Here is a 22,706-nt window from a genome sequence, read left to right as displayed (position 1 = left end):
AGATGTTGAATTCTTTTGTAAATGTAAACAGATGGTTTGGAGAAAATAAAATGTTACATATGGACAGCAAAGCCACATCCTGAAATGTTGATAAATACACAACATAGTGGCTTAAACAGGAGTAGTGAAATATTTTAAAATAACGACTCTAAAAAATAATATTTATTATAATAAAATTATATATGTAGCATTTAAAAAGAAATTCAGGAATATCAAAACAACCTCCTTCCAGCTGTGTTGGAATGCTCAACAGCTCCTGAAGGTGATATCACTAATAGGAGAGAAATTTTCCCAGTTATCAACCTTGTTTAAAATAATTAACTGCAAATAATTATTCCTGGGTGCCTATAATTATTTATAATAATTGTAAAGAATCGTGTTTTAGCACTGGGCGGAGATTATAATGATGTGCTAGATTGCTAAAGTTGAAAGGTTAAGTGCTGCACATGTTGACATCAGTGAGTGAAATGGCATAAAATCCCTTGATATGGTGCTGTCCCAAAAGCAACACAACACAGAAATCATAGTTTAACAGCAAAGCTATTATCAAATTGAGCACTATCTTCTAAATAATTTTCGATTTTGCAATGATTTTGAGATGCTAGGCTAATCAAAGCTATTCAAACCATGACAAGACTTTTGGGCTGAACAGTAACTCGGTTTTTCATGCATCTTCCTACTGGAGAGATGATGAAACTGATATTCAAAATAAATTATCGATCCAGTCTAACGCTCAAAGAGTTTATAAAGTGTTTATTAACAATGCTCAACCATAATCGCCCACACAGACACACATTCACTCACACACAGCTATACAGTACACCTTTTCCTTCTTAATTAAACATACTCATCCAGATGGCAAAACTTTTCTGTTTTTTATTCTCATATGGAACTGTTGAAGTGGCCGTCAATTTTTTTTTCCTCCAACTGATTGGACAAACATGATCTACATTTCAATCCAAAGCCACCAACATTTTGAGGAAATCACTGAAACACAAACTTGCAAAATATCCACAACATACATTTTTTTTCAAAAGTAAAAATTAAATTAAAAAAAAAAAAGGCATTTTATAATTCATAACTACAGCAGTCACTTACTGACTGGTTCAGCCATTCTCCAATCCAAGTGCACTGGTTTCCCACCTCTCTTCTTTACTTAGTCAGCTAGACAAGGGCACTAGAAAAAGTCTCTTCAATAGGAATTGATAAACCAAAGCAGACATCATCTCACAGACAGACATTACAAGGTAACTCTGAAAATATATCCCACAAAATGTGCTCACCTGTGTGCCATGTATATTCAGATGCTACATAGGATTCACCTGGCTGACTCTGAGGCTTGTCTTAACCTTTAGACGTAGGCTCAGCCGCCGAGTGGTCGTAGCAACCATCATTCAAAACTAGACAAGTCTCCCTCCCCACCCATTAGATTGGTTAAAAACCCAAACTGGATACAAATCTCATCCACCCTAGTAAAAAAAAACAAAAACAAAAAAAAAACACAGGCTGCATTTGAGTAATGCACGTTTTGAAGAGATGCTCTGATCTTCATAATTAACATGCTGATCACAGGACCTACGTAAAACCTGCGCTTCTCGATCACACCTGAAATGCTTAATCAATAACTATTTATAAATCCATATAAAATAAGACTGAAATATTAAATAAAAACATTTCTTATTGATTTCCAAGACCATTGCTTGAAAATGCTCTCTTGAAAAGGATCATCTTGATAAACAATTTAAACCATTTCATTATTCACTATTACTTCTCAGCTTCTGACTGGTTAATGCACCGACGTAGAATGGTCATAAGCCAATCACAGTGGTCCAAAATAACAAGAATATAAAGTTGCTGATTAAAGTCCAACCTTTTGAAGAACCCCCCTTGGAAAAATGTTGCCATTTTTTTCCTTCTATACATAACATACAATTTGATTTACACAGCTGATATAAAGCAACCTTTTTCATAATTTTATTTTTCAAGGCTGTCCAGTCATCTGTCAAACTCAAGCGTCACACCTCCTCCTTAATGGCAAGTCAAGAAGTCCAGGACAAGCAACTCTTCTCCCCCTCCTCCACAGTGTCTTACCTGATCTCACATCAGCTGGTCAGCTTTCTCAAACTTTCCCCATATATAAAAGTAAAGCACAGGTCCAGTCCCTTCATTTATTCCAACTTTTGAAATAAATGTCTGCTGTGTTCAACACATTTCCAACACTGTAGTGAATCTCTACTTTGACCGTGCAAGTAGAGGAGGCAGGTCATTGTCCCTGTTGCTGCCACAGGCCTGGTCAAACAGCTGCCCATTACTCAAACTGATATCTCATAAGTGGTCCCTCCGACGCCGGTCACCTTCTTAACCCCACCTCCAGGCTTGTGGACAGGACTCTGAGAAGAGCCAACACTGGAATAGGCGTGTCCTGGTCGAGTGAAGACACTGACTGGATGAGACGGAGAAGAGGGGGTTGAAGATGGAGACTGAGGAAGAGGCGATTTACACTGCCCATTTGTCCGACCATAAGATTTCATCTGAATCTCGTCCCTGAGTGGAAAAAGAGAAAAGAGAAAGAAATATCAATGGATTACTGTGATTTGACAAAACATAATTGTAATCCAACATCGAATGTTGACAGGACATGCAAAATACAAAAAAAAAAAAAAAAACATAAAAAATAAAACCCCACAGAAATCAGTCAAAAAATGTGTTTGACACTCAAAGTTGCATCAAGATTTTGTCACCATCTCCTTACCTGAGAGAACAAACACTAACAAGGCAATTATGACACCACATGCAGCAAGGAAACTAAAAAGAACCCAACAAGAGCAAAAGCTTGAGAGGAAACCAAAAGGTGGGAAGAGGGACAGAAAAGAGAGAGAAAGTGAGAGGTCCACTCACGGGAGTCTGGGAGGAGGAGGAGGAGGAGTAGGAGTAGGAAGAAGGAGGCAGCAGGAGGCAGCGTGGAGCGTTGAATGCAGAGGCTGTTACTCACTTGGGCGCCTGGATGCCCCCTGCCCCAGCCGAGGTGGAGGCGGAGGCTTTTCGCACAAGGCGGTACTGCATTTCAGCGGCTGCTGCACTCGAGTAAGACAGAGATTTGCCTAAAGGTGGGTGACCTGTGCGTGGTGGGTGGGTAGAAGGGGGCAGTGGAGCATCTGTGGAGCGTGTACGATATGGGTTAGATGGCCTTGGCAGGCCTGAATCAGATAAAAGCGGGGGGCGAGAAAAGCGAGGCGGTCGATGCTGGTGATGGTGGTGGTGGTGGTGGTGATGGTGTTGACGAGTCTGTGCATCATGAAGCAGCCTTTCACGTTCTCGGTCAGGTAGTGGTGGAGGCGAGGCAGGGCCACGCAGGTAGGCGGTGCCACGATGAGGTGAAGCAAGCAGGGCAGAGCTGGAGGAGGAGGGCTGGTGAAGTTCCTCCTCTCGCTGTTGGGCGATCTGTGCAGACAGAAATGGGGAAGTGTAGCCAAGCGGTGTGTTGGGTGATGTGGATTCAAAATTCTGGCTTTCAGAGGGTGTAAGGAGACTGTCATAGGACAAGCTGCCATTGCGGGGTGGTGGCGTTTGATTGGCTGAGCTCTTGTAGCTGGAGGCTTCAGAGGGCGGTGCATTGTGGGTGGTGGAGCGCACACTAGAAGAGCGAGAAGCACCTCCTGAGAGCACAGTGGGGTCAGAGAAGGAGGGGTAAGAGCGACCCCCAAAGGAAAAGGCAGAGATTCCAGGGGCTGGCGGTGCCCCAAGGCCTCCAGAGGGTCGCTCAGCACCCACTCGCTCTCCTCCTCCTCCTCCTCCTCCTCCTTCACGGCCATCCAGACTGGGCTCGGAGCGGAAACCTGGCTGCTGACTGGACTGGAGGAGAGAGGAGGAGGACTCCTTTAGACTGTCCCCACGACTCATCTACAGAGAGCGAAAGCAAGAGGGTGACAGCATGGTGTAGAGAGGGAGAGAGAGCAAGACAGAGAGGCAGACAAAAGCATTTAAAAACAAGAAATAAGTATTTAAGGATTAAATGAATAACGTCATAGACCAAAAAAAACAGCACTGGAAACGTAGCCAAGGCATAAGAACTGCAGGATAGAAAAGAAATAAATTAATCTGAATTTCTAATTTATCCTGGTAAGTCAGAACTGCTGACAAGTTGCATCTTATATGAGATCTAACTATTTATTAAAAGCAAATAGTGTCTTTGATGTATTTGTAAAAATGGCCACAATTGAGTCAAATTTTAAAAATTCTGTTTATCCCAGTAATACTAGATTTATATTACATTACATTGCTTCATTACAGTTAGTACTTTTGTTCCTCAAATCACAGAAAGTCTGTAGAAACAAGACATGCAAATTTTCTTATAATTTTTTTTTAAGCAACAGCAAATTTATGGCTATGCTAAATTCTTTGGGTGCACTCTAGATTCTTTGGCTTCATTCACCCCTAAAAAGAAAAAACATTCTTGTTGATTTTTCACCTCATGAGTGTACTCCTGTTCTTACAAAGAAGCACCATTGCCACAACAAATATGACTTTTTAAATCAATTTGCTCGTTCAGAATTAATAAAGATGGCAGTCCCATTACAGAGTGGATGACTGGCAGAGTTTATTCTAGCTTTTGTAGGTGTAAATGCATGTGGTTGTTCAAGCCACATACATCAGAGCTAAACCCAAATGGAATTACGTCACTCGCAGGTGACTCGCGATTCGTGCGTCGTGCCAGAAACAAACATGTTTTCCCACCAGCGCTGGCTCCGATCTTTCACCCAGGTCTTGTTGGGACTTAACATGCACTGCTGCCACCAGCGAAAATGCAGCAAACAGTAAATGCTGTTTTTTGTAGCAACCACACACACCAAAGCATGTTTCATTCCAATTACCCCTAAAATATATTTGCATTTTGGGTGGGAGTAAAAAGATCGGATTGATATCCTATTAGTCAAGACACATTTATGTGGCCTAATGTAAATGGAACAGTTTTAACAAATCAGATAGATTTCGGATCAGAGAAAACACATGAAGTGTCCAGGTGTAAAAAGGCCCAAAGACATTTATGGATTTCAGTTAAACTGATATCTTTAGTGGGATTTTCCTTACATAAGCTCTATGCACAGTGCAAAGTATTAAAACAATGCTAGCCACAATCAGTGGTGGCCCACAGTCTGATGGGTTTTACTTTTTATTGTAACTGACTGCTAGAGCCAGGGCAGACTTGCTGTGACTGCAGGATTAGACATTTTTACCATGCAACACCCCCCAGTTCATGGCTCAAATCCCATCAATGTGCAACAATCACTAAAGGTTAATACTGGAAAACTGAACAGGCTAAGTGTTACATTACAAGTATTTATACAGATGGAAAAAAAATACAAAAAGAAAATTTCATAAGGATTAAACACAAGACTAGATGAATTCACACAACGGTGAATAAACGAATATGGTGAGTCAGTATATTTGTTCCAGGTACATTTTTACAGGAAAATTAGGAACAGGCTCCTCTCTCTCGCTCACACACACACACACACACACACACACACACACACACACACACACACACACACACACACACACACACACACACACACACACACACACACACACACACACACACACACACACACACACACACACACACACACACACACACACACACACACACACACCAGATGGGGCTGTGGGTGTATGGGGGTGTGTTGCTTAAGAAAAAAGGGATAATAAAATCGAGGTCAATCATAAGTTAATCCAACTAAAGGTTTATATGGCACAAATAAAATCCTTCACAGTGCTTAATTAATATAATTCTGGTCGTTAGAGATAGGGTGTGTTCAACAACTTAAATAAATGGCATGACTGATCACGTCTCACCTCCTACAATGACGTTAATAGACATGATGGATCAATCAGCATTGGGGAGTGGCAGCTAAATGATTAGTGGTATGAACATTCACCAGTACAAAATCAAGCACAAAGATCATCAGATTCATTATAGTGTGTATGGAAATCACAGTCAGGGCAACACCTCACACGCAGCTCTGTATAACTATTATTGCTCCAATCTTTCTCTGCACCATCAGCCCTTGGGAAAGAGATGTGGCTCATGCACCTGTCAATATCTATCGAGAAGCTGTGATCTATGTACCTGCCATTCCCAAAGCGATCACACCCTACTGCATTATAAATATTCATAGAAATTGTGAAAATTCTGATGCCCACATTACACGTAGCAAACAAACTATATTGGTTTACAAGCTGGCACACTCGTCCTGATGGATATAAAATCTAAACTAAATCTAGAAATACAAAAATGATGGAAAGGGGCATATTCAAACACCAGAAATGTTTGAATCTTCAAAATACAACAGGGAGTGGACAAACCACAAGCCTCAGTACCTGGGACTAGCAGATTTCGTGTCCAGGTTTTTTTTTGTCATCATTCAGAGCCATTAAGCCATTATGTAAATCTCCTGCTAATTATATACACTCAATTTGCAGTTTAAAAAAAACCTCTACAGGTGCTCTTAGATTACGTTTACCACTTAAGAAGCAAAGCTTGCTGTTTTTTCACCTCATTATTATTTAGGTTTACTAATATTTATTGATTATTAATTAGCTATGTATAGCTATAGTAGTAAAAACACACCATGCAGCTTTTGTGTTGCAGGAGAAAACACGAAATGTTACATTAAGAATTTTTTTTTAGATAATCATTTACAGCATAATTGGTCATTTTTCTTAATCTTGATTACTCATCATCTACTCAGCCACTTATTTTTTAGCAACCAAAACATGGGAAATACACTGGAGCTTATACTTTATCTGTGGGCTAGCAAACAAATTTATGATTTGTCCACCCATCAAACAAAACTGTCTTAAACAGAAGATGTACACAGCAATCTAAATTAGGTGTCTTAAGAGCTTAACATTAGCAAGCTCTTAAATCCATGAGTAGGAAAAAGCTAATACTAACAAACACACAGAGACAAAAAACACAAACAAAAACACAAACAGAACACAGGTACAGTGACAACTTACTGATACTGTTCAACTGAAAGCCACTGGGTCATTCAAATCAAAAGAAATAAACAAATAATGTATGAGAATGGATTAAAAATAGAAAAAAGACAAGAGGATTAAAATATAAAGTATGTAAATGATAATTACTAAAGCACTGATTGAGATGATTGAGGTCACAGATTTACACGTTCATCACTGCTTATAAGGTGTAATAACACAGCCACACACACACTGTACGTGACAGAAGAAATTGACATTAATACTCACACAAACAAAAACATAATCATACAGACTAGTACACAAGTTACCTGATTGGCATAGGCATGAGTCAGAGCTGTATGGTTCTTCCCTGGGCTACTGTATGTAGGTCGGTATTTGTACATGGATGGAGTTGGTGGAGCTTTATTTAACAGGCTGCTCTCTGGAAAACACAGCAGTGACATGTTAGAGACAAACACACTCCTCCTTACAATTTGAGCAAATTCACAATATGCAGCTTTTTTAGTAGAGTTATTAAGAACACTGTAAACATGGATTGCAGAGATTTTGTGGCTACAGCAGTCGTAACACACCTAGTGATCCAATGATCTTATAATAAATTCTTGGCTTCTGTTTTGGCAATGCTCCTTGGCAGTAACTTCCAGTCATGTAAAATTGCCAGAGACCCCTGTACCAAAATAGAACTGACCAGGATATGAAATGTCTTAAATTTTGAAAAAACTGGGGTTAGTTCTGCATTACGTGCAATCAAATTTCTCATTTAAGCAGTCGCTTGTCTTAGCTAACATATCCACTAGTTAAAGGCTTGTAGCCATGTGCAACATATGCCTTCAGTACTGCATATAATGGCACCCTGTGCCAGAAAGGTCTGAAAACAGAAGAATGAATAAACCATTGAAATGTAGTTATCTGGTTTAAACAGTGGCTGTGTCAGGTCACCCTTCATCGTGTCAGTGCCACTAACAGTGGTTATCTTATACTTTGAATGTAAAATCAAGCACAGTGTCTCACTTAATTTTAACTGCTATACAGCAAGAGGTAAATAATGTCTAGTTGGTTTAAAAAAAAAATAAAAAAATAAAAAAAAAAGAAGACAGGACATTATTTTATGGGTGTGTACCTTCAGCAGGTCCTCTCGACAGGCCAGGGTATCTAAGCTCTGGTTTCGGAGGAGGAGGTGGTTCAGCATCAGCAGACTGACTCTCCATCATCTCTAAACTACTTTTGGACTGAGAGAGAGAGAGAGAGAGAGAGAGAGAGAGAGAGGAAACAGAGCAAGAAAAAAAAAACAATGACATGAATTACATGAGTCAGTGAGTGAAACAGGAAAACAGTGATATGTGGGTGTCCGAGCACTAGGAAACTGTATTACCTATAATTATGATTAAAAACACCAGAACTATCATAAGTATGCCCTTCTAACTTTTCACCTTCCAAGTCAACTTACCTGACTAATCAGCAAATTAACAGGTCCTAAAGTGGACACACTTATACAGGAAGACAAACGCAGACAGAAATAACATTGTGTGTACAAGTGCATGTACATATGCATGTTTGTGGAGATGGCCTACCCGGTGCAGATCTCCATGGATACCGTTGTCAAGCACCTTGGCTGCCAGCTGTGCCTCAGAGAGTTGTGGCCTCAAGAATGGCGGCTGAACCGACACCGTCTGTGCCTTCCGCTTCCTGCCCACATACCTGAGGAAGAGAACAGAATGCATTCTCAGCATGAATAGAAAATAAGTTGGCTGTTAAAGAGCAAATATGCATTCAAAAATATGAATTTAAATAAGCTGTCAGTCCAACAACCACGTAACTGGCTCATGCACAGAAACAATAGCAGACTATCTGCAAGAAATGCAAAATATGTTTGCATTTGCCCAAGTTTCATCTAAAATATTAATTATGTAGGGTTCATCTTATTTTGCTCATCTATAAAACAAGCAGCACTGGTAGCTCATGGCATTGTTAAACTCATGCAACAGAACACAAATTAGAAAAAAACAGTTAATATGAAGGATATATTGCAACACACAAAATGGCCAAATATATGTGGGCATATGACCTTACACCCATTCTTTCTTAAACTTGCACAAAAAGTTAAAAGCATACAATCATATATGATGTCTTAATAAGTTATTGGTAAGTAAGGTTACATTGGCAAGTTATTGGAACCAAGAGGCCCAAACCTCTTCAGCCTGACAATGTTCCTGTGCGCAAAGCAATGTAAACGAAGACATGCTTTGCTGGTGTTGCAGTGGAAGAACTCGAGTGGCCTGTACAAAGCCCTGGTGTGAACCCTACTGAACACTTTTCTAATGAACTGGGATACTGACTGCACATCTGTTCTTATGTCTGAGTGGAAGTAGCAGCAAGAGGTAGGAAAGAGGGGCTAAACAAAAGGTGTGATGATCTGGAGTCCAGAACCATTGAAAATATAGTGTATTTTTTGCAAATAATGTCCAACTAATGTCTATGTAATATGACTCTACAGCCTAGACAAGCAATAAATTCATAAATACATCTTCACTGAAAAGCCTACACATCCTAATGTTTCTCCAGAACACATGCAGATTATAAAGGGAAAACTTTGTCCATACCTGGGTGCCTGGGAGCTGCAGAGAACACGTGTCACATTTCTCCAACAGCCATTAGTGAAGGGGTTCACACCTCCTCTGAACTTTCCCGTTACCTAAAAAAAAAAAAAAAGATACACAAATTTAATTTACAAACATCCACACACTAATATGCACAATGAAGTTTTTTCATTGAAACACTTGGAAGTTAAAACCTGCCAGGAAACATGAGGAAAGCAGAAATATAAGCTAGAATTAGACATAAGCCAGAAGAAACACAGTGAACTAATGGACAGAGATAATAATCTGAAGGAGAATGGTCCAGTGGAAGTCATTACAAAAAGCTATAAAACTGCCCTTCAAAGATTAGAATCAGCATCAATACTCTCACACACAAACCTGCTCATTAGTGGTTCTGCCTCTTGCTACCAGTACAATATGGAAACCAGTAAGGCCTGCTACTGGGATGAAGAAAAGTCCTGCTACACACATAACAGCCATACTGAGAGAAGGATGGTCAAGGGGCACAACTACACAAAAACACATAAGATATACCATGCCAAGTTCTATGTTTGTCAATTTAATGTGTAGCACTGCATGAATTCATCCTTCAACCACAGATATTCTCATACCCACACCAATCACAGATGAAAGGATACGTGACTGCCGAGTGCACTCGGTCAAGCTGCTGTGTGTGGTACAGGATGAAGAGCAGCCCAAACCCGAAGACACCCATGATGTGAGTTGTCAGAGAGAGCAGAAACAGGAAGAAGTAGCGGTAGTTCCTCCTGCCTATACAGTTGTTCACCCACGGACAGTGGTGATCAAAGTCCTACAGGAAGAGTTGGAGCATGGAGAAAATTACTTTCAGGCTACAGCAATAAAGACACAGACAAAGTCCTAAATTGAAAATGGTTTTTACACTGCACTCTAACTACACTTCCACCGCGACAGTGTGGCAGCAGAACTTTTGCCCCGATCTGAGTCCTTTCTATCAAAACTATTCAGGGGAGACGGCTTAATAAGTCACCTAATATCTAACAGCGGGTGATATTTTAAATACTACCTTGTAGATGTATGTGTACTGTGGTGTATACATACCTCCACACAGTTGTCACACACTGAGCAATGTGAGCAGCGTGGAGGTCTGTAGAACCGGCAGGTTGAACACCACTTCATGCGCACCTGTATACCCCGAATCTCCACCGTTTTATAGAGCGGTGCTCTGAAATCGTCCTCTTTATCCTCATCTTCCTCGGCTGCAATGCAAAAATGATGAGACCATATTAATACAAAATTAGAAAATCAGAATTTTTACATTTCCAAGTTACTGTAAACTTTCATAAATACAAAATAAAGACCACAGAAAACTTCACAATATTACTGAATACACACAAATTTTTCGAATGTCTGCTGTACAAGCCCCAACGTCAATATAGAAACAATAACATAACTAATGATTTTTCAAAGAGCAAGCCAGAATTAGTTTCCGAACATGACAATTTGTACTGCTGGGAGTCAGAATCAGAAAAGTGTTCATAGCCATTGGTTTTAACCGCATACTATTAAATCAGGCACCGCTGCAAGCTGACTGCAGTTGTGGTTACAGGCAGTTATGAGGTATAATTAATCTGAGGAGAACTGTCTTTGCAATGCCCAATTCATCACAACTAAATAGAAAACTATCATTTCAGTCAAACTGGCTTGCAAAGAATTTTAGCATAGCTTGCTAGTTAGCCAACATGTCTAATGAACCGACTTGTATGACGTTAACTTAACTTTAGAATAAATGCTAAGAGTTTCTATGTAATATGTATTCATGTCCAGCCATTGCAGGCTAAACCTTCACAGAGTATCATTTAGCTACTTACATGTGGCAGAATAGCGCTCCATGTGTCATTGGTTATCCATAATAAGTTAATAACATTTTAGCTAATGTTACTCATTCCTAAATAAAATTCTTTGGAGATATTTCAATCAGATAATAATTGTGACTCCTGAGGTTTCCGTAAGCAGCTTGCGTCTCTTTGTATACACTGTACAGAAAGGGCTGTGATCCAAGCTGATGTTATAGAAAACCAATTAACACCTTCTTAGTAATCAAGAATAAAGATTTGAACAGGGCAAAATGTAAAACTGACGACTGAATATGATAATGTACCAGTGTTAAAGTAAATCAGGCTACCTCTATTAAACAACCTGTACATTTTGGGTACCATCATTTATCAGAACCTTTAAAAGGAATACAAAAAATTATGACTTGTAACTTATTTCCCTTTAATGTCAACACAGGCTGAGAAGTCTACCACCATAAACAGCACAAAAAGATCACATTACATAACTGAGATTAATTGTTGGCTACCTCTTGGGAAGATGCCTGGGTCCATGAAGGTGGCCATACAGAAGTTGGCCAACACAAAAAGGAAAATTATGCCATTGTATATTGGTATGGCAACCGAAAAATTCTCTGAAAGCCATGGGCACCTGTGACATAAAGCAAAAAAGAAAAGGGTCATATCACCCACTCACACATTACATTAATGACAACACAATTTACCCACACACAAGAATTACTGGCTATAGTGATGTTGCATTCTGGCTAACGTTATGGGTAAATATGAGTATTACACCATATTTCTGCTTGTATGCCTGAACCGTTCAAACCGATCTACAACTTGTATGTGCTCATGAAATTAAATTAAGTATTAACATGACGATTGTGTGTGTGTGCGCTCATACTCACGTGAAGCAGAAAAAGAGTGTTGTTGCTCCCACCAGAAAGGCTGTTGCTGCAGACACTGGAACATAACGGCTGGGCCGAAAAGGGCGGGATGGAACGGTAGGGTGGGGAGGGGAGGCGGGGTCTGACAACCCCCCACTCTTACTGCTACTCGGCATTACCCAGGGTGCACCAGGAGGAGCAGTCACCGAGAAACCACCCTTTTGGAGGAGTGTGTGTATGTGTGTGTTTGTTTGCTTGTTTAGGAAACAGGCTAAGGAAGGAATAGCAGATCTTCTCCCCCTCTACTCAAGATAAAGAAAATATAGTTTCTTTGCATAGTTATAGCCGAGTCAATGACCAATGAATTAAAAAAAGGAAATAAATTAAAAAAAAAGTGCACAGATCACGATTTCTGCATCCACTAAAGAAAGCACTCTACTCTAAAACCATCAACTGTTTCCTGACCCTTTAAGACCAGCATACGTTTTAAGAAAGGGAGAAAAACAGAAAAAGCTTTTATGAATGCCTCTGAGAGAAGTTCAATAATTTTCCTGGATTTTTGTTTATAAAAGCCACTTTGGTCATTTTTCAAACATCATTTAACTTAAAACAGCTACAGGCTCTAAAAAAAGTATGGCTAAAGATGTTTTGGTAAATCAACATAAAAGCAATATGAAAACACACTTAAAATTGAATTAGTGTTCCCTGTGGCTGAACTTTAATAACCATAAACGAGTGGTGGTATTTTAAACTTTTGGCTTTACAACTTAAAAGAGGTAGAGGATAAAATGTTTAGGACATGGATTTTGTAGTTAATGCATCCAGATTTTACTTTGAAATAAGAGCATTTGGACTCTGAGTCTTGATAAAAGCTTTCAAAATCTCGGTCTAAAACAGAAAACGGAAACCAGCCTGATAAAAGGAATACATCTAAAGCAAAAAAGGAGGTAAAATATGGTGAAAAAGCAAATCACCAGGGCAGTGACAGCTTTAGTGTCTTCCGTTTTGTTTTGTTGTTGTTTTTTTACTGAGATGTAGATAGTATTGTGAGGATGGAACAGAAATTGCTTCCAACTGTTGCTCTTTCTGTCAGCTCAGGAAATCTAGAACTGTCTCTTTTGAGTTTGTTCAGCATATGAGATATTGCACTTCGCTATACTGGATATGCTTGAGTCTCTCTGTACCAAGTCGAAGCATTCTGCTTCTAGGCCGGAAGGCCAAAGGCAGTGATGGACCAGTCTAGCTGTAGTCCTCACAACCGACCTGCAGGATATAAGCAAAAAAAAGCGCCAGGCTTCTGCCTAAATCTACTGACAATATCATAAGCATCAAAAAAAAAAAAGGATTAAAAAAATAAAAAATAAAAAAAATAAAAAATTAAGAAGTTTTTCTGAGACACCGTGTTGCCTCACAATGCAAAAGGTAGCACGAAGTGCTAAAACAGAGTGTGCTTCAGAAACTCCCCAGTGCTCATTCAGATCAGTGGAGTGACAGTAAAATGAAAACTACAAAGCTGCAGACAACCCCATAATGCTCATATGAGAACGAGGGACGAAGTACAAAAGACAAACAAAGCCCAGCTTTCCGCTGGGAGCCTTGTGGGATTTCCTCGTTTGTTCCAAGGCGTGTATTACATAAGAGCCTGTGAAGGTTGCTGTCTCAAGCATGCAACCTGAGCCATGCTTACAGTTACGTGCGTTTGAGCTCCAGAGAGTGTGAGTAATCCAGTGAAAGAGGAAACAGGTCCAACAGGTTAACACATCACTGCTCTTGTTTCAATGATGCTCCTTTCAAAATGCCGTTGTGAAGAAAGCATCAGGCTGTAAAAGGTAATATCTGCAAAAAAAAACAAAAAACAGACTGATAAATCAATCATTCAAGTGACATTTGAGTTAGAGTGATTACATTGTAATTATTTACAGTGACGAAGGTCTAAAGATGACAAAACACTGCCATGATCTCCAAAAATAAAATGTAGAATATTAGTTCTACTTAAGATAAGACATTACATGCTTCAATAATCATCATATATAAGTACATAAAAGTCCTGGAAGCAGAAATCAATTAATCAAATCACATGCCGTTATAAGAAAGTGGTCACAACTTCTACTGTGGGAAAATGTTTTAACTAATGAGACCTCTGTTATATTTACAAATTAAAATCTGTCAACTTGTGTCAAATCAAGAGCTTTGATAATCAGAATATAACCATTAGTGTTCAAAATATTATGCAAACTGGAATTTTAGCATTTATTTAAAAGAAATCATCTGTATTCGCGTCGGTTTACGATTTACTATTTTCTGTGCATACAGTATACACAGGACTGGGTAGAATCAACAATGCAATATTATGTGCATATTTAGTGATTATAAAGCCATATGAAATTTGGCCTGGTGCATATTACTGTGAGTTTAGTAGATTTAAAAGAAAAGAATCCTGAATGAATCATAACCTTTTGTCATAACTTCTGACTAGGAACCTGTGGAGTGTCCACTTACCCTCACGTTCAGCAACAAATCAATGTGGCTGCTCACAGCATCAGCAGTAAATAAAATAGCACCATTTAACTTAAAATTACAACTTACACTGTATATACTAGTATTTGTTGTAGATCAATCAACATAGAGTTTGCTAAATCTATAACACTAGCTGAATCCCAATTGATGCACTACACACTACACATGCTGCCCTTCTAGTGTATGACTGTTAGAAGGGTTATAATCAACTCAAATGAACACTACTGTTTTTTTTAACTATCCAGAAATATAAGTGGTTCTCAGTTGATGACAAATGAAGTCGAATGCACGTAACGCAATACTGTTAGCCTAAATGAAATACTGGGAATTTTTTAAATGCTGAAAAATAAATAATACTACGCAAGCCAACAAAATAAATAAATAAAATATTTTTAAAAACTGCTCTGTCCGACTTTCTTCAGCCTTGTCAGGGTGTCATCTACCATGTAGAACCCAAAAATACTTTCACAAGCTGCTTTTTAAATTTGCTTAATTTACTGATGGGTCAAGAGGACATTCAAAACTTTTATAGGCTCCAGTTTTGGCACTGGATATTGGAAATAATGTTTTTTTTTCTTTTCCTGTGTGCTTTCCTTTGCCTGTGCGCTTGACTCATTTACCTACACATGACATAACTCAAAACTTCATGAGTACTCAAAAGAGTAATCCTTTTCTCATGTTGAACAAGTCTAGCCAACATTACAAACCTGCTGATTTTTCAGGTTGGGAACCATAGTTTTACAATATAAAAAGCCTTAAAAATAAACAAGACCAGACAAGCTCGGCATCACTGGACCTCCACTGAGTATTCAGCATTTATCATGCAAATTACACAGCATGAAATCTGAGTTGTGTGTTCTGTCTTGTGTGTCCTGAACAAAACCTTCAGCTTCTTCTAGTAGACTAGTGACCTTCATTACAATGATAGGTTATCTCCAGTAGTGGAAACTTAGGATGCATGACTTTGACATAACAAGCAAAACAATTAACATGCTATTACACATTAGCAGGGAGCACAAAGAAACAACTTCAGATAAAAGTTACACTACAGGCTATTTTCACATGCAGGAGGAATTTACATCATTATCCACAATCTCCTGATTAATTTCACAGAAGACACCAAAGCCTAAATAAGACAAGACATGCAAAATTAATTTTAGCTTAATAAGAGCCTGAAGACATGCTGCATCACAACATTTTTCCCTATTAAATTTGTATTTGAACCTAGAAATGTGTATGTATACAGAAATGCACTGATATTCTGACTTGTAGACATGCCGAGTCTCGTGTTTTAGTTGGCGTAAGCATGAAAGAGGTAAAAGTAGTTTACAGCAGTTATCCTTTAAACAGCAATTTAAAGTGGTAGTTATCCTTAAATAACACATTAATTTAGTTTACCTATGTTAGTTGCTGCCTTAATTAATATGAAATAATTTGTCATGTCTCAAGAAGAGGCCTGTTAGTTTACAAGGTATTCTGCTGCATTCAGGGCTGAAAAAGGAGTCCACTATGTGACTCAAGTCCTTTGTGTCGCTCATGCTCTTTTCAACAATGATGAGTATGAGTCATGTAGGCTCCATAAGACACCCCTTCCTTATTGAATGTCAGACATTTTCAGATTCAGACAACCGTGTCACACTGTGGGATCAATGTGGTTTTGTATATTCTGTTTTATTAATTTACTATTGAAACAGGTTGTTGCCTCAGCGGGTGGAAGAGGTGTGTTCGGGTTTGAAATGCACTATGGCACACAAAAAATAAAAAAAAAATACTGGAATGTATTGCTCAAGTTTATTAATATGCCATTACCAATAGCCTATATCTGACATTTACACAATCGTTACTAGGCACTAGGGCTAATAGGCACACATCTCAAAATGTCCGGGTTGCGTGGCATTACTTGAAGGTGACAGCAAAATTAAAGCACATAATAAAAAAGATGAGATGAAAACATCATCGAAGCATAAACCTTTTTTTAAACACTATTTCAATAACATTCATCTTCTATAACAGTTTTATCCCAGTCAGAGACAAGATTTGGAGCCTATCCTGGGAATACTATGTATGAGGTGGGAAGACACACGTCAAGCACCATACTGATAGTAACCCAAACCCAGTATCCATCTTTGAGTCTATAACACTCCCTACTGCACCAGTGTGCCATTAGAAAAGATAAAGTGAAAACACACCATCAGTCCACAAAAACAAGGTCACCTCAACTCTTACATCTGAATTACCTGTAAAGAATCACTGTGTCAACTGGCTGGTAGCTCATTTCAACTAGCTGGGCTGAAGTATAGTATTACTTATGTCCTGAGGAAATGTTGCTGTGTTGTCTCAGCCTCAGATGTCCTGTCTATAATCTACAGAGCATCTGATTAGGCAAAGATTATTAACTTATAACGTCAAAGAACGTGATTGTTAAACCCGAACATGTGAAAAAGAGCAAAAGAAAACACAAATGTGAATACTAACTGTCCCTCTTAAAATTATACCCACAATGCAGCACATGCAAAGCAGAGACACCGGTCATAACACATCTATTCTTTTACGCAATGCATGATCTTTAAAAAAGAAAGCAACCAAAAACCCCTGATTGGCGAGTGAAATGTACTAAGCAGTTGATATTATAGCTTATATTTCATTCAAGGAGCAATTTCATAGTTTAACAAAGCTGGTAAAGTTTAATTTTGGCTTGTTAAGATTAATGATGGCTATAAAGAGTAGAAAAAAGTAGATAGAAAAATCTCGATTTAAATGCACAAATTTCGTATGTTGTGCATTAAAACAAAAGCACAAATAAACTTAGCGGGCCCTAGAAGAGAAAAGTCAACAGATTAAAAAGATGTTTTGTTTCTCATTGTTGTGTTTATATTCAATATAAAATATTTTTTTTAAAATACTTTTTTAAATATTATCTTATTGGGCAAAGATTTTTGTTAGTCTCTTCATTTAGAAACTAAATGTAAACCAATTAATCAATGTTGAAACAGTCATATAAATAACATTTAAAATATGTTTTTTTTTGATGATATCTCTACAGACGTTTCTGGTCATAAGCATAAAAGCGATCTACAATGAGGTTTACATAAAAACATGCTTCAAAACACCAGGAGCATTTCAGAGAAACCTTTAGGCTCTGGGCTGTCTTTAGACTTATCTATAGATGCTATTAAATTAATGAATGTTGTTGAATGTTGAGTTTTGTTTTGAAGTCGTTAAGTTAATAGTAATTAAATGGTGGTCGGGGAGAAGAGGGGGAAAAAAAATACAGCTAGTAATTAAACATGAGGTATCTGTGAGTTTGCAGAAAATACAACCCACTTGAAGCTCTTCCAGTGGTAATTATATTGCTGTCCGGAAGAGTTTTACTGCTGAGGAGACAAATAATAAATTTATCATGGACATCCGTCTGAAAAACTAATCCAGTCTAAATAGAACTAGAGCTGACCCTCAAACTCCAATCATTCAGCTGTTCGGATAAATACAACCTCAAAAGATATGCTTTTACACTCCTGGTCATTTAAGGTAAAATGGGCACTTCATCTTAAATAAGAGGTACAGTAAATAAGACAAAGTGTAAGGTAAACAATAATCAAATGAATTACCGTAAGTATAGTCACCAGTATACCATTCAGTGGAGCACACAGACCCGACAAATATGTCCATCTGTTTTAGAACTACAAAAACGTGAAACATGCAACTGAATGAGAAGAAAGTAAAAACTTGATAAAAATACACTGTGACCAGAAACTAAGTCATAGTCACAATGTGATTAGCATGAGCACACTGAAAACAAAATCCCCAGAACATTCTACACTACGTTTACCGCTCTGCAATGTAGCTGATCACAGAGCAGTAAACTTAGTGTATAGAATGTTCTGATCAGTTCCAGAAGGATTTTGTGAAGTTTTTATGTGATTGCGACTTCTAAAAATGCTTCATTTCACTATATCAATATCTGCAATGCAACTTGCAGTTTGTGATTTTTTTTGGTAGGAAAAATACTTAAACTGTTAAAATTGTAAGCAAAGGATTCTTCTTTTAAACTACTACCATTAAAGACACACATGTAATTACTGTCTACAACAGCTGTACTTATGTTCAATGCACATGAATCAAAGAGGCCTTTGACTGCATGTAGTGATGACGTCAAAAAATGTGTGTTGAACAAAACTGCAGAAAAACTGCAGTTTCTCTGAATATTGCCTTAATTTCTGTGATTGTAAAAAAAAATTAAATCCTTAAAGAATAGTAACTGTAACTGTTACTATTACTACTGAAAACAGTTTTACCACTTAAAATAAAACTTTGGCTTTCAATTTCACCCTTTTTGCAAGAATCTAGCAAATGACTGCTGCAGCTCATTTTATTGAACTGCATGCAGAACAATGATGAGGTAATGTGAGCTAAAATACAGTCTAAAAGTTGATGTGATTAAAAATTTGAATCCACTGTACATACAACTGCCTTTTTTATTCACTGTACATACAACTGCCTTTATAATCCACTGTACATACAACTGCATTTATTATGTGTGTTCATGTCCTACCAATGCCATTCTGTTTACACTGTGGAGCTCCTGTACTAGTAGAACAAATTCCTCGTTTGTGAAAACATACTTGGCACTAAAGACCTTTCTGATTCTGATTCTGATTTCTGACTAGGAATGTGTTGAGTGACTCAATTACTGCTCTATCATTTATACCTTGATAAAGCTACTAATGATTCAGATCATATAGACATCAGTTATACTGATATAGAAACATAATATACTTCTTCACCCGACCAAAAGCTTTGTTTTGAGAACTAACGCACTGGATTTTCTAGAGTAGTAAATATTTTTCGATGTAGAGTGATGGTTTCTGATTAGTAAGGTGGATTAGGACAATCATGCAGACATCAGTAAGTTTAAAGAGAAATGGAGCTTGTTAGTCTGTATGTTAGTATGCACAACATCACTAAATACCAGAAAACAAAGACAGAAATGTTTTGGCTCTGAAAAGCTATGGATGCCACATTTAGTCCTCCAAACTTACATAAAATACACAAGCAATGTACCCACATGTACCCACATGTACCCATGGAGAAACTGATGTATATTTGCAACTTCAAAGGCATATAAATGTGGGTTGGAACAAACCTTACTAAACTCAGTGGAAGCAACAGAACATTTTAGTTTCATGGTCTAAAGGTGTAATTATGGCTGCACATGCACGGTCAAAAATTTTATTAACTAAAATGTTCATTCTCAAGCCCATGTAAAATTTAGAGTCAATACAATATTTTTAAAAGGGCACCAGCCAAATTATTTGTCATATATATTTATGTTGCATTTATTACACGAGACGCCATTACTGAGCCACTTCATGTCGATCTCCTAGTTTCTAGATTTAACTGAGGCTCCAACCTGGAAAAAAGTGATTCTAACAGCACTGAATCCTTTTATCCCTATAGAGGATAAATGGCATTGTCTCATAACAATGAATTAAAACTCATTTGGTCTTTTCTAGATTTAAAATAGTAGACTAGTTTTTCCAGCTATATGGTTTATTTTATATATATTTTTTATTTCTACATTATTCATCCACTTGCCATTTGTCTAATATATAATGGCTGATTAAGGGCTTGAGGTTTTAGACTTATTTAGGATCATCACGTGCAAAAATAGTGAGCTATCACAAGGTATTAATAACAAAAAAAAATTTATTTGTCATCTCTTGTAAAACTCAAAAACTGTGTTAAAGTTCATAACTGGTCTGGACAATGTAATATCAAGTCATAGCAACATGATTCACTTTTCTAAGTACTGTTGTTAGTCAGGGGTCGGTGCTTTTACAACTCCTTTGTTACTAGACATAAAAGGTAAGTGTTTAGACATGAACAACCATTCTGTACCTATTGTTTAATTTTCCCTGCTGTTCTTTGGAAAATATTTTAATTATGTTCAATTTAAAATTCAACACAAAGCTCTAAACTTGAAGAAACTCTTGTTCTGTGCTGTGATATGTATTGTATAGCATGAAGATGCTTGGTATTGGGAATGTGGGATTTTTGCGTTATTGTTGAGGGCCTTCATCTTTGCTTCTGCTTCTTCATTTCACTAATGTTCTCTACACAAACTAGGCAGAGATGAGCATCAAATCGTACTTAACTATTTCAACTAAACACTTAACACATTCAGTCATGTTTTGACTCCAAGCGCCTAAACAGAGCACCTAAAATCCTATTAAGACACTGCACAAACATTGTACGTACTCCAGAAAGAAAACTTGGCTTTAAGAGCAAAAAACAAAAACAAAAAACAGCATATGCAAATGAAAGCTAATAAATAACAAATTATTGATTTGTTCCTTCATTGCTTCCAGACCTATGTGGAGGTTTGCACACAATATGTGCAATAAAGAGAGATAGCTACACTGATCACTGATTACTGTCATGACAGTTAAATTATGTTACTTGCATATCATTATGACACCAGTATTTTATTCGACGGTAAAAATTTAGGCATAAAATATTTATCCAGGTGAGCCTAGATCAATGTCTGAGAACGCTGAAATTTCTCACATACGGAAAACCCCAGACCAGAGTAATATTTACATGCATATCCTTCAGTGGTGATTTAGTGAGTATCCTAAAGCCTGGTACCGTCAAATAAACATTGCCAAAAGAAAAAAGAGGAAATGTCATTGCAGCATTGAACTTGGCAGTGAATAACAGCAGCTGATTCGATTCAGTCCACCTTTTGAAACAAACTGTTGCCTTTCTGTGTCCACTTGCATCTGCGGATTGAAAGCATTCTTGAAAACAGATTTCTGACGTTTCAATTTCTAACGCCATTTTTAACATACACTATATTAAATTAAATAATTACATGGACAATTGCCAAATAAGTCATTATATAAATACTGTAACACCATACATTGAGTCTAGTATTATACTATTTCAGTCTTGATATTGAAATAGTATTAAGAGTTACAGAGATTTATTTACTGGTAATCCACATGGATCGCATGCTGTCTCAAGACCGTGGATTAGCTGCAAGTTTAGAAGCACAAACATCTCAGTACAAGACAAAAGAGCATTGGACCAACGATATCTGTGTATCATGGAGTCTCACAGCTAATATGGAATTGATTCAGTGCTGTGAAACGCATGATTTATCTGCGATTGCTGTAGAAACTGAGATGCTTCTTACCATAGCTCATAGTGCAGTTTAGTTTTGAAAATTAAAAACAGCAAATCTGGTCAAATTTGAGCTTCTACAAAGGAAAAAAAGGCTTAATGTTTTGCAGCATGCATGAGAGTGTGGGCAGCATTACTAATATCCAAGTCAAGTCAACCACATACAGCCGGTAGAGTACAAAGTGAAACGAAACAAAGTTAATCCAGGACTATAGTGCTACTACATAACTTATACAACACAACTGAACATGACTACACAGAACTAAACAAGACGACACAGAACTAAATAAAATCTACACAGTACTACACGAGGCCTACACAGGACTAGATAAAATGCTTGTGCACACTGTGTGCAAAAAACACAAAAATAGTGGTACACAATTTTGGTGTGGCATGTCATACAGCAAGCTATTGTGACATACTAAAAATGCTATAACGTCTCACAGTAATTGGATATCGCACATCCCTATTAAATAGCCTTGTAATTTTACTTTGGTAGGTAGAGACAAAATTAAAATTAATTCCAATCTCTTCAAACATGAACAGATATTTATCAAAAATGCTTAATTGTTATGTGAAATACTGTTAAACAAGAGGGGCAACAGATTATCTGGTGAAACAGAAAATCTAGTTTTAAAAAAATCTGTTCAAAATATTTCAAAATTATGCTGAATAGATGTTTTGAAGAATTCCTTATGGGG

The 22,706-nt window shown here is 37.7% G+C and overlaps 1 protein-coding gene across 2 annotated transcripts in view; it reads right to left on the bottom strand.

Annotated features, from left to right (window-relative positions):
* Positions 1-738: 738 nt before the first annotated feature.
* The window catches only part of zdhhc5a (zinc finger DHHC-type palmitoyltransferase 5a), a 23,574-nt gene continuing 1,606 nt past the window's right edge, over positions 739-22,706 (bottom strand). The window contains exons 2-12 of one of the 2 annotated variants that reach the window (XM_027146000.2): positions 12,325-14,139; positions 11,944-12,065; positions 10,683-10,840; positions 10,241-10,413; positions 9,981-10,083; positions 9,606-9,697; positions 8,577-8,703; positions 8,126-8,234; positions 7,314-7,426; positions 2,993-3,900; positions 739-2,544 (exon numbers count right to left, since the gene is read on the bottom strand). In XM_027146000.2, the coding sequence (XP_027001801.2) occupies positions 2,313-2,544; positions 2,993-3,900; positions 7,314-7,426; positions 8,126-8,234; positions 8,577-8,703; positions 9,606-9,697; positions 9,981-10,083; positions 10,241-10,413; positions 10,683-10,840; positions 11,944-12,065; positions 12,325-12,479 (2,292 nt within the window). In that variant the 5' untranslated portion in view covers positions 12,480-14,139 and the 3' untranslated portion in view covers positions 739-2,312. Of the gene's footprint in view, positions 2,545-2,898; positions 3,901-7,313; positions 7,427-8,125; positions 8,235-8,576; positions 8,704-9,605; positions 9,698-9,980; positions 10,084-10,240; positions 10,414-10,682; positions 10,841-11,943; positions 12,066-12,324; positions 14,140-22,706 lie in introns of both variants that reach the window. The other variant, XR_003440570.2, reaches the window with a different exon arrangement.

The sequence above is a fragment of the Tachysurus fulvidraco genome, chromosome 4, assembly GCF_022655615.1.
Source record: "Tachysurus fulvidraco isolate hzauxx_2018 chromosome 4, HZAU_PFXX_2.0, whole genome shotgun sequence".
Classification (NCBI taxonomy): domain Eukaryota; kingdom Metazoa; phylum Chordata; class Actinopteri; order Siluriformes; family Bagridae; genus Tachysurus; species Tachysurus fulvidraco.
The sequence above is the reverse complement of the archived record's forward strand: the minus strand, read 5'-3'. Positions and strand labels throughout refer to the sequence as shown.